Here is an 18395-nt window from a genome sequence, read left to right as displayed (position 1 = left end):
CTCCATTAGATAAAAGCAATGGATGGTGACCTCCTCTGAGGAACTGTACCATAACAATCCTCTCACCCCCCCACTGTCTGTTCTCCAACAGGTTGGTTCTGGGCAAACCACTGGGAGAAGGCTGCTTTGGACAAGTAGTACTGGCAGAGGCTATTGGGTTGGACAAGGATAAACCCAACCGGGTAACCAAGGTGGCAGTGAAGATGCTGAAATGTAAGTAACACTGCACTAAAGCTGCTGCTTTCTGTTTCCCCTGGTGTGTTTTTCTGAGCGGAGCTGTAAGCCTCAGGCCAAGAGAAACACTCCAGCTTATCGGCTGCATTTTCCCCCCTACCCACACACAGTGTACTGACTTGATAGCCTCTGTTCCAGACATATTCTGGGATGTTTCCCTGGTAGGAGGTGTTCATTTGCTACTGGCCTAGGCTATTGTCAGATTACTTAAGATCCTACTGTCTCCTCAACAGCCCCATCTTACCCACATCCACAGGCCTCCACTGCAAAACCACAGGATGTCATGCATAGGGAAGAAAAGTGGAAAGGGGTAAAAAGAAGTAAATCCTGGGGGAAAGGAGTTCCTCAAGGATTGATGAGTACTTTTTTAGCCCACTAGGCACCTTGCTCTGCTCTTATACTCTAAAGTAAATGACTACTACATGTCTTTCTGGTTTATGTCTAAAGCGGATGCAACAGAGAAGGATCTATCAGATCTGATCTCAGAAATGGAGATGATGAAGATGATTGGGAAACACAAGAACATTATCAACCTACTAGGGGCCTGCACACAGGATGGTATGACCTGAGGCTTGTCAGAACAGGCTAGGGGAAGCATCTATGTGGGCATATCCATAATAAGCTGTCTCAGCCATTCCTGGGGCAAAAAAAGAAGTGGAGACAATACTGCCTAGCCAGCCTAAAACCAGCATGATGCAGATGGCTGGTTAAGCATGCATGAGAGAGAGGGACAGAAGGAGGGGGAGAGAGAAAGAGAAAGAGAGAGAGAGAGAATGGAAAGGGCAGGGGAAGAGAGGAGAGGGGTTTATTAATCATTTGTGGGCATTAGCCATTCATGGGGCTTGGAGAAGCAAAGATCTCTTGACCTATCTAGGGTTATTATTTTGGGGGGGGTGACCTGGAGAGGTGTGCTGCTTCCAGTTCTCATCCGTTAAGTGCAGCTGCATTTCCCCAGCGTATACTGTTACTCATGCATGAGGATTTTGTCCCAGTTTGCTTCATGGGTGTCCAGAACCATTCTAATTCTTCTTTGAAGGGTAGTACTTCAGAGTGGCTTGAACTCCCAAAACAAAGCAGGGCAGTGTTGACTTCTATGGAAGTTCTGGAGGGTTTTGGGGGGGAAGAACAGTTGACAATTCTTCTAGCCCCTTCTTCTTTGTGCCTACCAGGTCCTCTGTATGTCATTGTGGAATATGCCTCCAAGGGCAACCTTCGTGAGTACCTGCAGGCCAGGCGGCCACCTGGGCTTGAATACTGTTACAACCCCAGCCATGCCCCAGAAGAGCAACTCTCCTCAAAGGACCTAGTGTCTTGTGCCTACCAGGTGGCCAGGGGCATGGAGTATCTTGCCTCCAAGAAGGTGTGGAATCTCAGGCTAAATGGGCTATGTGTAAGGGTAGAGGGTGGGCAGGGGAGTGACTTTCTCTAGGTTCTGATTTGAGACTATCAACCAGCCTACCTAAGTTTCAAGTATGAATTTAATCCTCCAATCAAATAAGAATCCATTAATTCTCTCAGGCTATAACTTATTAGGCACCAACTAAATACACTGTACCAAAACACTCTGAAGAGATAAAAGGGCAGGAGAAGGCACCGTTCATGGTCCCAAGGAGCATGTGATATAATTGGGAGATAAGGTTGATGTGTGTATATGTGTATATTTGCATTACTAAGAATCAGTGCAACTAAGTAGTGCAATGGATAGAACACTGGGCGTGGAATCAGAAAGCCTATCTTTCTAATTCAAATCCAACCTTGGACACTTACTAGCTGTGTGATCCTGGGCAAGTCACTTAACCCTTGTTGCCTCAGTTTCCTCATTTGTAAAATGAGCTAGAGAAAGAAATGGCAAACCACTCCAGTATCTTTGCAAAGAAAACCCTAAATGGGGTCACAGAGAGTCGGACATGACTGAGATAACTCAACAATAACATTACTAAGGATCATAAAATAGTAATATTAGAATTGGAAGGGACCTGGGAATCAGCTAGTCCAACCCCTTCTTTTTGTAGATGAAGACATTCTCAGACCTAAAGTGGTTAAATGACTTTCCTCAGATGACACAGCTAGCTAGCAAAAAGCCAAGATTTGAACCTAAGTCTTTCTGACTTCAAATTCAATACTATTTCCACCATAAAAACACATGAACACATAGACAACAAAATGAAACTGTACTACTTACACAAAACCTAAACATTTGTGGGAAGGTTAAAGATGAAGGCTAGGACTGCTAGAATGAATAGAAAACCTACAATTAGACAGCATCATTTTCATAAAGATGGCAGTTTGTTTGGTTTTCAGTGTTTAATTTTACAACAAAAAAACCAACAGCAAATTTATATATACATTTTTCTGAAATTTGATATATTCAATTTTAGTTTTTTTGCATATTTGTCTTAAAATTTTTTTCAACCAAATCCACCTTCTCTTCCCACTCCCTTTCCCCAGTGTTTTTTTTTTGTGTAATAGTGTATATATGGTACTCCTAATTCTATTTTTTGTCAACTTGTTCCTGATATTTGCATATTTTTATATTCTTTATATTTGTCTTTTTATAGTAACATCATAAATCACTGCACTGTTATTTAAAATAGCCACAATCTACCTAGCCAGTTCCCATCTGTTGGCCGTTCAGGCTGGGTAAAGAACTCTGGACCACTGGACTTAGAATCAAGAGATGTATAATTTCAGGCCTTGCCCTAAAATTTAACAGCTGTGTTACCATGAGCAAATCACGTTGCTTCTAAGAATCTGTTTCCTCATCTGCAAAACAGGAATAACAACAGTACTTACCTCACATGGTTGTTTTGACGAACAAATGAGCACTCTCTATTAGTGACTATCTGTAAAATGGTGGTAATAATAACTATACTTGCCAGGACTGCCAAAAGATGTGAACCATTCTATGACTCTTGTTGTATGTTGCCAGATCATGTTCCAGAAAAGTAGTCCCAGTTAGTGTGTCAAACCTCTTTCTTCACCAACACTGAGATTTCACACACTTCTTGCTAAATTAGTGGATTCACTAGTGGCATCCTTTTACTTTAATTTGCATTTCTTTAATTATTAGTGAGGTTAGACATGTCTCTAAGAGGTTATTCACTGTAGTCCCATTTGTCTGTTCAGTCTTTCACCATTCATTCATTTAAGACTGTATATTGCCTTTGTTGGCTTGTATTAGTTCAGTGTAAAGTCTGAAGGGCTGAGTAGTTTTGGAAAAGCAAAGGACAGGTTATGGCTGAGTAGGGGGAGGATATTCTAGGTATGACACTATGTATAATGTTTTAGAAGAGGGGTGGGGATATATGAAGAAGAGGTTGGCTAGATGAAGTATGAGTGGGAGTACACAGAGCTGAGGGAAGCAGTTTATAAAGCTGATAACTATTAAAGCCTCCCCTCTCTGCTCCCACCTTTAGTGCATCCACCGGGATCTGGCAGCCCGGAATGTCTTGGTGACTGAAGACAATGTGATGAAAATTGCAGACTTTGGTCTTGCTCGGGACATCCATCACATTGACTACTACAAAAAAACAACCAATGTAAGTGAAAACACCCCTTTCCCACCTGTACACCAACTAGCCTGTTTTTCCCCCTCTAAGGTTCTTCTTCCTGTCATCTCCCTTGAAAAACTCCACCCCTTCTATTCAACCTTCTCAGTAGACCTACATAACTGTCATCTTAGTTAAGACCTCCCCAGAGCAGGTTGCATTTCCCAGATGGTATGGTGGGAAGCACTGTGGATATTCACTCTAGTCTCAGGACATCTCTGCTGCCTCACATCTATATATCCCTGATTTCACTTAAGTTACTTCATGCTTACTGTACTACATGTAGGGTCGGCTGCCTGTCAAGTGGATGGCTCCTGAAGCACTGTTTGACCGGATCTATACACACCAGAGTGATGTGTGAGTTGGAAGTAGTTGCTAGAATGCGGTCTGCAGAGGTATGAGCACAGGGAGGTCTTAACCTAAGAACTAATAAGGAACTCCCCTGAATCTTGAGTAGACTCTGGGGCTGGGGGCAAGCCTGGTGGGGAATAACATGCATCTGCTCACTTTGGGACTGGGCAGCCACGTCAAGTCTGGAAGAAATACCTATCCTCAGAAACCTACTAGGTTTGGAATGATGCATATGTGGTACTTTAGAGTAACAGGTTCTGGATGGCACTGCCCACTACTTAGTTCTGTGCCTATACAGACCCACTGAATCTGTGCTGATATACAGGTGGTCATTTGGGGTGCTGCTGTGGGAAATTTTCACTCTGGGAGGCTCCCCTTACCCTGGTGTGCCTGTAGAGGAGCTTTTCAAGCTGCTGAAGGAGGGTCATCGAATGGACAAGCCCAGCAATTGCACCAATGAACTGTGAGCACAAGGGCCAAAATGGGGGAGCTGCGGGAGGAGGAGAATGAAAATACATGGGGGAAAGGAGAAGCTGGTGGGTCATAATAGGGTTGCTGCAGAGAAAGCCCTTTTCTTTCTAGTCATTCTTTCTCTTCCACCCAACCCACCTGATCTTATCACCTGGTTACCTCCCATTCCCAACCCTTGCCCCAGGTACATGATGATGCGGGACTGTTGGCATGCAATTCCCTCTCAGAGGCCTACCTTCAAGCAGCTTGTAGAGGACCTGGATCGAATTGTGGCTCTGACCTCTAACCAGGTACAACTGTCTCCTCTTGGGCTACAGGAACATCCTAAGACCAGCAGCCCAGATGAATGGCTTCTATCCAAGGTTGAAAAAGCTTCCTCTCTAGCTCTTCAATTTTCCAAACCTTTGTAATTCCCCCACTCCCCCCTTCTTTTCTTAATTTTTCCTTGGATTTGTCTTACCTCCTTAAGGAGAGGAAAAGTCCATGCCTCCCCTACCCTATGCTCATTGAAATTTCTTTTTCCTTGTAATAGGAGTACTTGGACTTATCAGTGCCCCTGGACCAGTATTCACCCAGCTTTCCAGACACCCGCAGTTCTACTTGCTCCTCTGGAGAGGATTCAGTCTTCTCCCATGACCCACTGCCTGAGGAGCCCTGCTTGCCCCGACATCCGGCCCCACTGGCCAATGGGGGACTAAAACGGCGCTGACATTCCCCCACAACGAACTCCACAAACTGATATCCTTATCCTGGTTGGGCTCATCTCCCTTCCTTTTTTCCTTCTCCCCGCCCACAGGAGTAGGCTGCCCACAACTCAAGGCCTTCCCTTTATTGCCCATCTCTAGATATGCCATTGAGCTGATTTCCCTTCCAGAAATTAATGTCAGCCCCTTCTTCTGGGAAAAAGGGAAATAGAGGTACTTCCAGTTGGCTACTTCATTCCCCTTAACGTTGGACCAGGACCTCTCCCTGCCTGGAAGGGAGGGAGAATGGGGAGTGGGCATGGAAGTGGAGGCTTACTGGGCTCTCTCTGGTACTGTTTTTATTTTAACCTACTAGCCTCCCACATGTTGGCGACAGGTGCCTTGTCCTCAGGCTGCAGCATGGGGAGGTCAGTCAGTCAGTGCCTCAGGCCCCCATTGAAGGTGACCTCAGCTCCAGAAGGGTGGTACTAGTGGCTTATTAATTCCAATACTAATTTGCTTTGCTGACCAAACACACCTGGTACCAGAGGATGGTGGGGCAAAGGCTGGGGGCAGTCTGTGGCCCTGGGGCCCAGCCCCATCCTGGGGCTTTGTATATAACTATGAAGAAAACACAAAGTGTATAAATCTGAGTATATATTTACATGTCTTTTTAAAAGGGTTGTTACCAGAGATATACCCATTGGGTAGGGCGCTCCTAGTGGCTGGGAGACATCAGTTGCTATATATTGAAAAAAAAGAAAAAAGGAAAAAAAGGAAAAAAGTTTTAAAAAAAGGTCATATATTTTTTTGCTACTTTTGCTGTTTTATTTTTTTAAATTATGTTCTAAATCTATTTTCAGTTTAGGTCCCTCAATAAAAATTGCTGCTGCTTCAGTTTTATATGGGTTGTATGAAAAGGGAGAGAGGAATTTTGGGAATTAACTGAGAAAATGAGATTAAATATATACTGGGGCTGTACTGTCTTTGTAAAGGGCATATGCCCTATAGTTCCTATTTACCTTTTCATTCAATTAAGTTTAATTCAACAAAAATATATTAAATGCCTACTATATGTGCAAGGCACTGTTAGGCACTGAGGACATCAAGAAAAATCCATTCTTTGTCTTCTGAATCTTCTCAGAGGCTGCCAAGGGCTCTGGTCCTTCTGGGATGGTCTAGGGATAGTAGACAGGAGTGGACAGGAGTCTTCTGCCAGTGCGCCTGCCCATGGGGTTGGGCACCAGGCCCAGGCCAAAGCAGCCCTTCACAACAGATTATTTCCTTATAGGAAGCTGTTCATTCGGGCACATGCTGGCTGCTACCCTGTGGGAAGGGGGGGGGGGAAGTGAGCTACAGACCATCCAGAACAGTTCCCTGGGCAGGTCTCAAGGAGTGGTCCCTGAGGCTCAGGGCGGTATCCACACCTTCCCAGGCCCTGGGGCTCACCATTCCTCAATCCACACCACAAATGGTTCTCTCTATGTCATACATACCAAGTACCCAGACTACATCCAAGCCTCTCCCTTGGCAACATCACAGATTGATCACTGCCTTCCCAACGCTCTTCCTATTTAAGGGGAGAAGGGGGTGGGTAGAGCCACCCCTCCATAGGGGTGGAGATCCTCTGGATGTTTCTGTCCATTTAGAATTGTGCTTTCTGCTGCCACCTGCCGGGCTATTTCCTGTACTGCTAGCCAAGCCTCTCTCCTTTCCAGTGGCCTGCTCTCTGCACCTCTTAAGGCTCCCCCACCTCCAGACTTTCTAGATTTCCCACCCCCTGAATGTAATGGCAAGTTCAGGATATTGCTCATCCCTTTGATTTCTGTGGGGAAAATGGAAACAGCTGCTTTGATGTTTTATCTCTGAGTTGGTCATTTTGTCATAGCTCAATGCTGACACTTGTGCAGTTGTTTCTCTGTTATCCTTGATTCCTCTCTTATCTGTAAAACTGTCAACCTCACTGCAATTTGGTTGTGTGTGTTTGTGTTTAAAAGAAGCATGATCTAGTGAACAAAGCCAGGAAATTAATCTCAGCTATATTACTATTTACTAAGGGACTTTAGACTGGTCCCTTTCTTCAGTTTTCCCATCTGTAAAATAGTGATAATAATCTCTGCCTTGGCCCTACCTCACAGGAATGTTGTGTGAATGGATGGAAGAAAGTCTATCAAGTGCTTTATGCTCCTTGGGGAGAGGTGCTGGAGAAAATACAAGGCACTATTACTATAAAATTGATGTCCTTGCTGTTATTACTTAAATCACCCATGAATTCCCCAGAGGACTGAACTGGCTGTCAAATGAAAGACAGTTCGATTGAGCTGATAGGAAATGAAATGGTAGCTTCACTTAGATGATCAGATTGGGCCTCGTGGGGCATAGAACACAGTTTATCTAATGAAGACATTAGTTAAAAGAGAAGCTTGTCAAGGTGCTGAATCTGTTTAGTCTACCGAGGGTTAAAAGATGTGAGTCTAGGATCACAGCAGCACTGTGCTGTGTGTATAAGTTAATCAATACCAAATTGGGCCTTTCCAGTCTCTTCTAATTGCCACAACACAGGGATCCTTTGTCCCTTGGTACTGCTAATGCAACCTATTGATCTCAGGTAAGTAAAATTCAGCATCAAATGAAGCAAGAAGTCAATTTCATCAATAATAATAAAGTTGAAGTGTTTACTAACTACAACTGTATGAAGTCAGCAAGCTAAAATCTCATTCACATTAGGCAAATTGGCTGTCTGAGCCTGCAACCTAACTGAGCTTACAGATGTGTAACAGAGTGGGAAATCTTTAACCCATGGTTTAGCATTACATGTAACTTAACACTATCTATGTGATAGGAACTATAATGATTAAAATATAGAGTGGAAGTATGAATGTGGCAAATGCAGATTCCTAAACAGAAACAGCTACTGAAAATCTCACCTACTTTAGCTATCCTAATTAACTCTCCTCCCCAAGTCCCACATCCTTCCTCCCCACTCCCCCTGCTATGGGACAGGCATGGCCAAATGTAAGGGTTATAGGATCCTTTTTATAGAGTATGCCTATAAACTATGATCTAAGAGAATACCGGGAGTGGATAATACTAGATAAAGAATATCACAGACAAGCCTGGCTATATCCATCTATCTGTAATTAGGGGAAAAAAAAGAAAGATCTGTCCTCAGCTCTTCTTTCCTAGAAATAATGGCGGTATGGGCAGATATAAACCCAACAGTAAAGAGAAGACTGCTTCTATAGTAATAGTTACAGCCATTCTGGAGCCACTTCCCTTATTAAATGATAGATGTCTTAGCTCATCAGAATAATAAATTTTACTTAAAATACAGCCAGCTTGTCTAATAAGAGATTAAATATAGCCTGTCCTTGGCTTTCTAAGATCCAAATCATGAAACTTGTGAAGATAAGTTGTGCTGAGAGAAGAGAATGGTTTCTTAAAGTCCAGATGCAACAAAAAAGTTAAAAGTGGGCTGCTGGTCAGAACCAGCCAAGGGCTCCCCTTTGGCTTAATCATTCCCACTCTGCCCTGGGAAAGGATAGAAAGAGAATTCTAGCATATCCTACTAGCACCTATGAATTGCTGGACAGGAACAGGAACGAGCAAGTTAACTGGCTGATCTTTCTCCCACGTTTAACCTTTAAAATGCAAACTAAGTAAACTTAAAAAAAAAAAAGGAACACCTCACCACTTCAGAAATGTAGAAGTTTATTGTGAATCACCTTGCTAGGCTAATGGCAAAACTCCATAGAATGTTGTATTAGCACAGCAGGGGATTCTCAATGCTCAAAAATTAAGAGTTGATTAGAAGTACAATATGGAGATCATCCCCTGCTGAAAGAGGAACCAGTTTAAAGTGCAAATTATTTCTAGTTTTGAAATAATAATGTAAGGTACTCATTTAGGTGGTCCCAGCCAGTCTGAAGAACAAAATTTAAGTTTCACTTGGTTTTTAAATGGTACCCAACTAACTGCCTCCAATTTCCAGGAAATAAAAATAACTAAATGTTACCAGCAAGCCTGGTAACATTTTTCATCTCCCAGATCTCTGAACATCTATTGCCTCTCTAAAACTAAGAGAGCTATTGGTCATCTCTGTGGTGATTTTCCAGCAAAGGAAGTCACCACTAAAAAAAAGTTTTTAAATGTAAGTATCTGAACATAATATTTGTTATTGGGTAACACAGACAAGGACAATTAGACCTAAACAACCTCCACGACTAACAAAAAAAGTCTGATTTATGAAAGACTTAAAAGATCAGGGAGAAAAAAAAACCCACCCAACCCAAACAGTTAAGCCACAAACCCTAATTATGTTTCCTAGCAAAATGATGGCTAATGAAAATCATATGTGCTAGCATAGTGGCAGCTCCTTCCCAGCCTATCCTGCAGCCACTGCAGGCCCAAAAGGAGATGTCGGGCAGAACAGCCAGTCCTCAACCAAGCCCTACTGGCTGCCAATGTGTTTTACCTCCTCACTCCCTCTACGAGGCTTTCACTTCTCTCCATCTGAGCAGCACCCTTTCCTCTGGCTTATAAGTTAATTGGTTTTAAGAGCTTTGCTCCCCATGCAAAAAACACCATGAGTAAGTAGCATCAGCATTTCAATTTAAGGATAGGAAATGTGCATATCAAGCCACTAGCAAATCAAAGGTCTGACTAAGAAAGAAGGGATCTGGCTGGTAAAGTCCTTGCTGTGCTTCCAAAGGCCCCAGCTAAGGTGTCATGCTACAGGAGGCTAAGGTCATAAAACACCAAAGCACGAGCCTTCTATACAAAAGATTTTTCCTTTCAGGGGCGCTGCACAAACTGCAGATGTCCAAAGACATGACCACTGCAAAAGCTACATATTACACAATTTAGTCAATAATAAACAGGTGTCTTTACACATTTACGCTTTGTGGAGTTCACTTACAGTAGGAATGAATAGTGGCAGAGAAGAAAAGGACTTTCTGAAGAATATGAACTTAGATTCACTGCTAACATCACCTGGGGTAGGTTTCAGGACCTCAAGGAGTACTGCCACAGTGACGAAATGGTTATATTCCGAAGAGGATATAGACAGCCAGCCTGGAGTTCCTTTACCTACTGAGGTAGGGAGATGGAGTGGGTAAATGGATTACAGCATCATCTTCAAGTGGCCTTAGACTCCATTTGCATTAGCTTTGCTGCTTTGGGATGAGGTTTGTGATTTGACCTGAAGAGTATAGAGCAAAATAAAATAATATAACTTTAGAACTAAGCCATAGTTTCAATGTGAATGCTCTAAGAGCCACAGGTTAATTTCCTTAGGTCAAGTCAGGTCAAACCATTCTGATTTTACAATCTAGTATCAAGGTGTGTCTTACAAATAAATCAACAAGCATTTATGTACCTACTATGTGCTCGGTGGGGCGTGGAGGATAAGAGGGACTGAGGAAGATTACACTGTAAAAATACCAAAAGAGACTTACCACCTGAGGCATCTATGTGCTTGAATTACCAATACTTGGACATTATCCCTCTATGTGTGTCCAGAGTTTCCATCACCAGCCCAGAAGTATACTGACCTTCAAGGGAGGGACTGCTACTTTGTCTTCTCTCTGCTCCTATCACTAGCCTCTGTTGTTTCTTCACTGTTTGTCCTGTGCTGTAGTCCCCACTTCTTATTCTAGTTGGGAAGTTTAATCATTGGTGGAGGAGAGAGTACCCAAGTGACTTTTACACTAAAGGTCTCTGAAAAATTGGGGGCTGAAAAATTGGGGGCGGGGGAGGCAGAATGCACTTAATGCCAAGATTTAGATTGTTTTCCCAATATTTCTTGACATAAAGGTCCTGTGTAAGATTCACTACATGTGGAAACAATTTCTAATTGGCAGAAGAAAATAAGGATCTGCCTATATTGTAATTAGTCTCTAGACTTAGCATGTTTAAGTTTGATACTTGATTGCATTTGTGGATAGTTTACTTAAAAAGGTCAAAACTGTAGTGGTTACAGGATGACTACACTTCAGCCTACAACATCCTGTTTAGAAGCAAAGAAGGATTATGCAGTGTTTCACAACTGTTCTAATCCTAGACTATATAAGTGCCCCTGAAAATAAACAAACAAACAAACAAAAAAACCAAATAAGCCCTTTCCCTCTGATGAAAATGCTTACTCTGGAAGAAGAAAGAGATTCTTCAGGTAATGAAACAGGTGGCGGTGGTGTAACAGGTGGTGGTTTTTTAAATTCTACAATCTGAAACAACAAAATCAGATGTCATGTTAATGAATTTAACAATAATTCAATTCAGAATACAAATGTCGAGATTGTAGAAGATGCTGTGTTAAGTCATACACACATTGTGACTACCAGGATGCTATAATAGGCATTTTTTTTATTCTGGTAGTGTCAAAAGATAAAACCTGGAAGCAAATTAAACAAAGCTGAAATGTGCTGCTTTCATAAAAATGAACCAAACTCTTCCTTATTAAAGAAAATAACTGTTGGGTTAGCATTCCAATTTATTCAAAAGGCTTTTTACATAAAGAAAAAAAACCCTGCCAAACTGTCTAACCTTTGTTCCCTGAAGTTGAGGTGCAAAGTCCACCAACACCTCTTTAGATTCATGTAAAGAGGGTGGTATTTCTTTAGGAGCTTCTGCTTTTGGAAACTAAGGAAAGGTAAGTTTGGTGTTGTATTTTATGCTCACCATAATAAGTCTACTGTCCTAGAAGTCCAAAGAAACACTTCAGCAATAGTCAAAGCCTTTTAACACTATTAAATTCCCCAGTTCCTCCAACTACACCCTTTATGAGCATGAGAGATGAGACAGAGAAATATAAATTTAAATTTAGGTTTGTGTACACTATATAAATCAAATTACATACCAATATTTACAATTATTAGGCATTAAAAGGACACTAACAGCTCTAATTCTATACTTGTTTCAAAAAGAAACCATTCTCAATTACTCATATGTCTCTAAAATTTCAGCAGTATTGGTCCATCTTGATCAAAGAGAAATTTGAGGAGTTGTCTGTTTTTTTAACAGGTTTCAGATGAATGAGATAATATTTGTAAAAGCACTTAGCAGTGTGTCTGGCTATATAAATACTTATTCTCTCCTCCACTTTATTTGACAACTGAGGGTCACTGTAGTCAGTGATAAGCATTAAGATACATAATGGACAATACAATTCATTTGAGTATTTTAATCAATATTCTAATACACATACTTTCCCTTCAAGAGCTAAGCAAGGGAAAATAAAACATGCTATCTACAAGAATACCAATAAATGAAATCACATAAGAATTCATATTTATACCTATCCTACTAATACTGATTATTTGACAAAGTATAAGGTAAGTTAGCACAGTGAGGACTAGAGGGCAAAAGGAGACAGAATGGGTCTCTCAATTCTAATTCATTAAAAGTCTATATACCAACAAATATTGAATGTCTTATAAGCCACCTTCTAGGAAGATTAATCAGACTGAAAAATACTCATCATTATATTTTGGAAAACTTGTTTTTGAGTACTTTGGAAGAAAGGTGCTATATAAATCCAAAGTAATGGTAATGTGAATTTGTTGCCACAGTCCTCTAAGTCTGTTATAGGATAGAAAGTCTTAATTTATAACTAAGGAAAGCTGATGCTGAAGATGGACAAGAAAATATAAGATAATCAAGGTATCTATGAGCATATCTTCCTACCCCGATGCTCATAGTTTTAGCTCCTCTTTTACCATACCCTAGGGAAGGAGTCCCTAAGGTACAGGGGCAAAAATAAACCATTTCTTCCAGTCCAGAGCATTTTTAAGAAACCAAGTCTGGTCCTGAACATCTGTGGCTTAGATGCCCTCTTGGGGGTGCTGAAGCATTCCCAAGGTGGTTTAATGATTCATGTCTGCTCTAAAATAAATTCAGAAATTTGAACGAGTCCCTAGCTCACCTAGAAACATCCTCCAGATAAGACTCAGAATTGGATCTTATTTCAGGGGGTCCCTCTAGAAATGGTTTTGTTAAACTTAGACCTGCCTCTGATATGTGTAAGAGGGTGGGAAGGAAGGCAAAGGGGCTTGAATATGGACAATTACCTGTGTTGTAAATTCCATATTACATCTAACAGCAGTATTTGATGTTTAAGTGATTTCCCCTGGTTCACAAGAGTTAGCAAAATTGAGATTAGAACTTTTGGCTCCTCATTCTTAGCTATTTAGTATTTGAAGCCATGCAGCAGCATCCCTTTCTCACCAGTGAAAATTATACATCAGGCAAGAAAAGGCATCAGAGCATAGAGAGCTAAAAGTTTGATTCTCTAATGAGATCACACTAGAAACACTGTACTTCATTCAGTCTTGTATTCCTCAATACTATGAAGGTAAGTTTAAGAGAACACTGCAAATGGCGATGAAAATTATTAAGGAACAGGGATACAGAAAAATAAAAAGAACTTTAGCTCAATGCATCACTTTTTAAAGGATTCAAATTTAGTAATTTATAGACACTGAGATCCAGTGACACTAGCCTCTACACCATTCATCACCCAAAACACTCCATCTCCTGACAGCATTTTCCTCTGCCTCCTCACCTCCACCTCCTGATTTCCCAGATTTCCTTCAGTCTCAGCTAAAGTTCCACCTTCTGCAAGAAGTCTTTCCTAGTCCTCCTAATTCTTGGTGCCTCCCCTCTGAGACGAACCCCAATTTATCTTGTAGACATCCTGTATATGTTTGTTCTTTCTTGTCTGTATGTTGACACCTTCGTTAGACTGTAAGCTCTTTGAGAGCAAGGACTATTTGTTTCTTGCCTTTTACTTGTGCCTGGCACATAATGGGTACCTAATAAATGCTAGTTGACTGACAGAAATAGAGAATAAGCTCTAATAGATTCAACCAAGATGGAAAAGCTTTGAACATAGCCCTGTGTGGCTAAAGTAACATATTAAAAAGATTATACACTATGACACTGATGGATCATACCAGGAATGTGGGTTTGGTTCAATATTAGAAAAATATATAATGAGTCATAATAACTTTAAAAATCACATGATTATATTAATAGATGTAGAAAAAGTTCAAAAAATACAATAGTCCTTTCTGTTTAAAAAAACAACACTAAAAAACAGGAATATAAATGAACTTTTCTTGAATGTGGTAAATATACCTACCTAAAGCCAAGAGGTAGCATATGTAATGAAGAAATGCTAGAAGGCTTTCCAATGAGAAACTTAAAATGTTCATTATCAGTACTATTATTTGAATGCACCAGAAATGGTAGCTATGGCAAGAACAAGAAAAATAAATTAAGGGAATAAGCAAACGCAAGGAAGAAACAAAATTAATGGTCTTTGCAGATGATATGAAGGTCCACATAAGGAAACCTAAAGAAAAACTAAAAACTTACAGGTCAAGGAGAAAATATTGCAAGCAGCCAGAAACAAACAATTCAAGTATTGTAGAAACACAATCAGAATAACACAAAACTTAGCAGCTTCTACATTAAAGGAGCGGAGGGCTTGGAATATGATATTCTGTCGGTCAAAGGAACTAGGACTGCAACCAAGAATCACCTACCCAGCAAAACTGAGTATAATCCTTTAGGGGAAAAAATGAAAATTCAGTGAAATAGAGGACTTTCAAGCATTCCTGATGAAAAGATCAGAACTGAATAGATAATTTGACTTTCAAATACGAGACTCAAGAGAAGCATGAAAAGGTAAACAGGAAAGAGAAATCAAAGTTGAACTGTTTACATTCCTACATGGAAAAATTGTATTTGTAACTCATGAGACCTTTCTCAGTATTAGGGTAGTTGAAGGGTATATATATATACATACACATCTATATCTATCTATATCTATCTATCTATATCTATCTATCTATCTATCTATCTATCTATCTATATATATATATATATAGACAGAGGGCACAGGGTGAGTTGAATATGAAGGGATGACATCTAAAAAATAAAATTGAGGGGTGAGAGAGGATTGTGATGGACGAAGGAGAAAGGGAGAGATAGAATGGGGTAAATTATCTCACATAAAAGAGGCAAAAAAAAGCTTTTACAATGGAGGAGAAGAGTGGGAAGGTGAGAGGGAATGAGTGAATCTTACTCTCAACAGATTTGGCTTAAGGAGGGAATAACACACACACTCAATTGGGTTTGGACATCTATCTTACCCTACAGGAAAATAGGGGGGAAGGGGATAAGAGAGAGGGGAATGATAGAAGGGAGGGCAGATTGGGGGAGGAAGTAATCAGAAGTAAACACTTTTGAGAAGGGACAAGGTTAAAGGAGAGAATAAACAGCATACGATGGAAGGAAATATAGTTAGTCTTTCACAACATGACTTATGGAAGTGTTTTGCATGACTACGCTTGTATAACTATATCAAACTGCTTGCCTTCTCAATGAGGGTGGGTGGGGAGGAAGGAGGGAGAGAATTTGAAACACAAAGTTTTAAAAACAAATGTTAAAAATTGTCTTTACATGCAACTGGAAAATAAGATATACAGGCAATGGGGTATAGAAATCTATCCTTCCCTACAGGAAAATAGAAGGGATAAAAGATAAGAGAAGGGGGGTGGTAATGGAAGGGAGGGCAAATTGGGGAAAGGTGTAATCAGAATGCACACCATCTTGGGGTGGGAGGAGGGGAGAGATAGGGAGTAAATTTGGAACTCAAAATCTTGTGAAAGTGAATGCTGAAAACTAAAATAACTTAATTAATAAATAATTAATTAAAAAGAAAAAAAATTAATTGAAACAATAACTCCAGCAAAAAAGGGCTGTAAAATTAATACACATAAATTATCAACTTTTTGTATATTACCAATAAAACCCAATAGGAAGAGATAAAAGAGAAATACCATTCAAAATTACTTCAAAAGATGAAAAATAATTACAATCTACCTACCAAGAGGCATAGGAAAAAATATGACTACAACTACAAACACTCTTGAGAGAAAAAAAGACTGCGACAGTAGGTGGTACAGTGGATAAAACATTGGCCCTGGGGTCAGGAGGACCTGAGTTCAAATCTGGCCTCAGACACTTGACACTTCCTCACTGTGTGACCCTGGGCAAGTCACTTAACCCCAACTGCCTCACCAAAAACCAAAAAAAAAAAAAAGGGAAAACGAGGGGGAAAAGACTTTAAGAAATCAGAGATATTAATTGTTCATATTTAGATTATGCCAATATAACAAAAATGATAATACTATCTGAATTTACTTCTTTAGTGCCATACCAAACTGCCAAAGGTTTACTTTATAGAGCTAAAAACAAAATTCATCTAGAGAAACAGAAGTTCAAGAATCTCAAGGGAAATAATAATAATAAAAAATTGGGAAGAAAGGGGTTCTAGCAGTAACAGGCCTCAAATTATACTATAAAAGCAATAATCAACAGTATTTGGTTAAAAAAAATTTTAAAGTTGGTCATTGAAAAAGATTAGGTGTACAACACATGGAGGCAAACAAATATAGAAGTAGAATCCAATCAATAAACCCAAAGACCCTACTTACCAGGGTAAGGATTCACTATTGGACAAAATTAGAAAGCAATCTGGCAAAAAACAGGGTTAGGCCAATGTTATAGACTACATATCACATTAAGGTCCAAGTGAAAACATGACAAACATAAAAAGTCACGTTATGAATAAATTAAAGATAAAGGAAAGGAGATATCTTTCTCCACTGTAGATAGATGAAGAAATCTCAATAAAACAAGGTAAAGAGAGAATTATAAGAGATAAAATAGACAATTTTGATTACAAAAAAGCTAAAAATATTGGGGCAGGTAGGTGGCACAGTAGACAGAGCTCCAGCCTTGGAATCAGGAGAACCTGGGTTCAAATCTGGCCTCAGACATTTGACACTTACTAGCTATGTGACCCTGGGCAAGTCACTTAACCCCAATTGCCTCACCAAAAAAAAGTTTTAAAATAGCTACACAACAAAAACAGAAAAAAAAACTAAAGAACAATTTCTCTAATAAATATTGACATAAATTTTTTAAATAAAAATAAAACTTTAAATAAAATGTAAGAAGATTATAGCAATATATCACAAACCTCTTATAGTATGACCAAGTTGGATTTATGACAGGAATGCAAGGCTGGTTCTATAATTATATCAATAGATGCAGAAACAGCTTTTGACAAAATATAACTCCCATTTCCATTAAAAACACTAGAAAGCATAAGAATAAAGGAAGCTTTTCTTATTTTTAAAATTTTTTTTTATTTTTAGGCAAGTGTTTGGTCTGAGGCTGAATTTGAACTCAGATCCTCTTGACTTCAGGGCTGGTGTTCTATACACTGCGCCACCTTGCTGCCCCTAGAAGCTTCTCTTAAAATGATAAGTACTATCTATCTAAAACCAAGAGCAAGCATTATCTATAATGAGGATAAACTAGAAGCCTTTCCAAAAGATCAGCAGGAAACAAGAATATACATTATCCCCATTATTATTCGATACTGTACTAGAAATGCTAGCTATAGCAATAAGAAAAAGAAATCAAAAGAATAAGCACAGGCAGTGGGGAAAGAAAATTGTCACTTTTTGCAGACGATATGATGGTATACTTAGAGAACTTTAGAGAGTCAACTAAAAAACTATTTGAAACAATTAATAACTTTAGCAAAATTGCAGGATATAAAACAAACCCATACAAATCATCAGCATTTCTAAATCTTACCAACAAAACCCAGCAGGAAGATATAGAAAGAAAAATTCCATTTAAAATAACTTCAGACAATCTAAAATTTTGGGCAGTCTATCTGCCAAGACAAATGATGGGGTGTTTTGGCTCTAGCCCTAGGATCATGTCTCTGGAAGACTCCCAATTTCTCAGTAGGCCCCTATTCTGTGAGAAAGTTTTCTCTTATTGTAGAACACATTCTCTTATCAGAACAGACAGAGGCATGCCTGGTCCAAGGATTTTTGTCCCTGGCTGGCCCAAGGATTCTCTCTTGTGCCAGATCCCCAAGGTCCAAGCCTCTGACAACTCCCTCAATGTCTGGTGTACTTCCTATACTTTCCCATCCCTAGCTCCCAAAGATACCTGGACCTCTAGATTACCTAATTAGCATCTCTGCCATTCCTTTACCATGCCCCTTTCCCATATAAGC

General features: G+C 40.0%; 2 protein-coding genes across 15 annotated transcripts in view; one reads left to right on the top strand and one right to left on the bottom strand.

Moving 5' to 3' along the window:
• Positions 1-6190, top strand: part of FGFR1 (fibroblast growth factor receptor 1) — a 70008-nt gene extending 63818 nt beyond the window's left edge. For 9 of the 10 annotated variants that reach the window (XM_078149578.1, XM_078149577.1, XM_020985245.2 and 6 more), the window contains 8 exons: positions 92-213; positions 682-792; positions 1404-1594; positions 3651-3773; positions 4069-4139; positions 4459-4596; positions 4789-4894; positions 5137-6190. In XM_078149578.1, coding sequence (XP_078005704.1) covers positions 92-213; positions 682-792; positions 1404-1594; positions 3651-3773; positions 4069-4139; positions 4459-4596; positions 4789-4894; positions 5137-5313 — 1039 coding nt within the window. In that variant the 3' untranslated portion in view covers positions 5314-6190. The remainder of the gene's footprint in view (positions 1-91; positions 214-681; positions 793-1403; positions 1595-3650; positions 3774-4068; positions 4140-4458; positions 4597-4788; positions 4895-5136) is intronic. The other variant, XM_078149576.1, reaches the window with a different exon arrangement.
• LETM2 (leucine zipper and EF-hand containing transmembrane protein 2) overlaps positions 1-18395 on the bottom strand; it is a 40592-nt gene that overhangs the window by 1854 nt on the left and 20343 nt on the right. For 2 of the 5 annotated variants that reach the window (XR_013484589.1, XR_013484592.1), the window contains 3 exons: positions 11431-11511; positions 10280-10487; positions 3645-6613 (listed from right to left, as the gene is read on the bottom strand). Coding sequence is in view for 1 of the 5 variants with exons in the window: in XM_078149584.1 (XP_078005710.1) it covers positions 10434-10487; positions 11431-11511 (135 nt within the window). In the remaining 4 variants the exon portion in view is untranslated. Of the gene's footprint in view, positions 1-3644; positions 6614-8981; positions 10488-11430; positions 11512-18395 lie in introns of those variants that run through there. The other 3 variants (XR_013484591.1, XR_013484590.1, XM_078149584.1) reach the window with 3 other exon arrangements.

This window comes from Phascolarctos cinereus, unplaced genomic scaffold, assembly GCF_003287225.1.
Source record: "Phascolarctos cinereus isolate Bilbo 61053 unplaced genomic scaffold, phaCin_HiC Scaffold_2;HRSCAF=192, whole genome shotgun sequence".
NCBI lineage: Eukaryota > Metazoa > Chordata > Mammalia > Diprotodontia > Phascolarctidae > Phascolarctos > Phascolarctos cinereus.
This window is presented reverse-complemented; position numbering and strand designations above follow the sequence as displayed.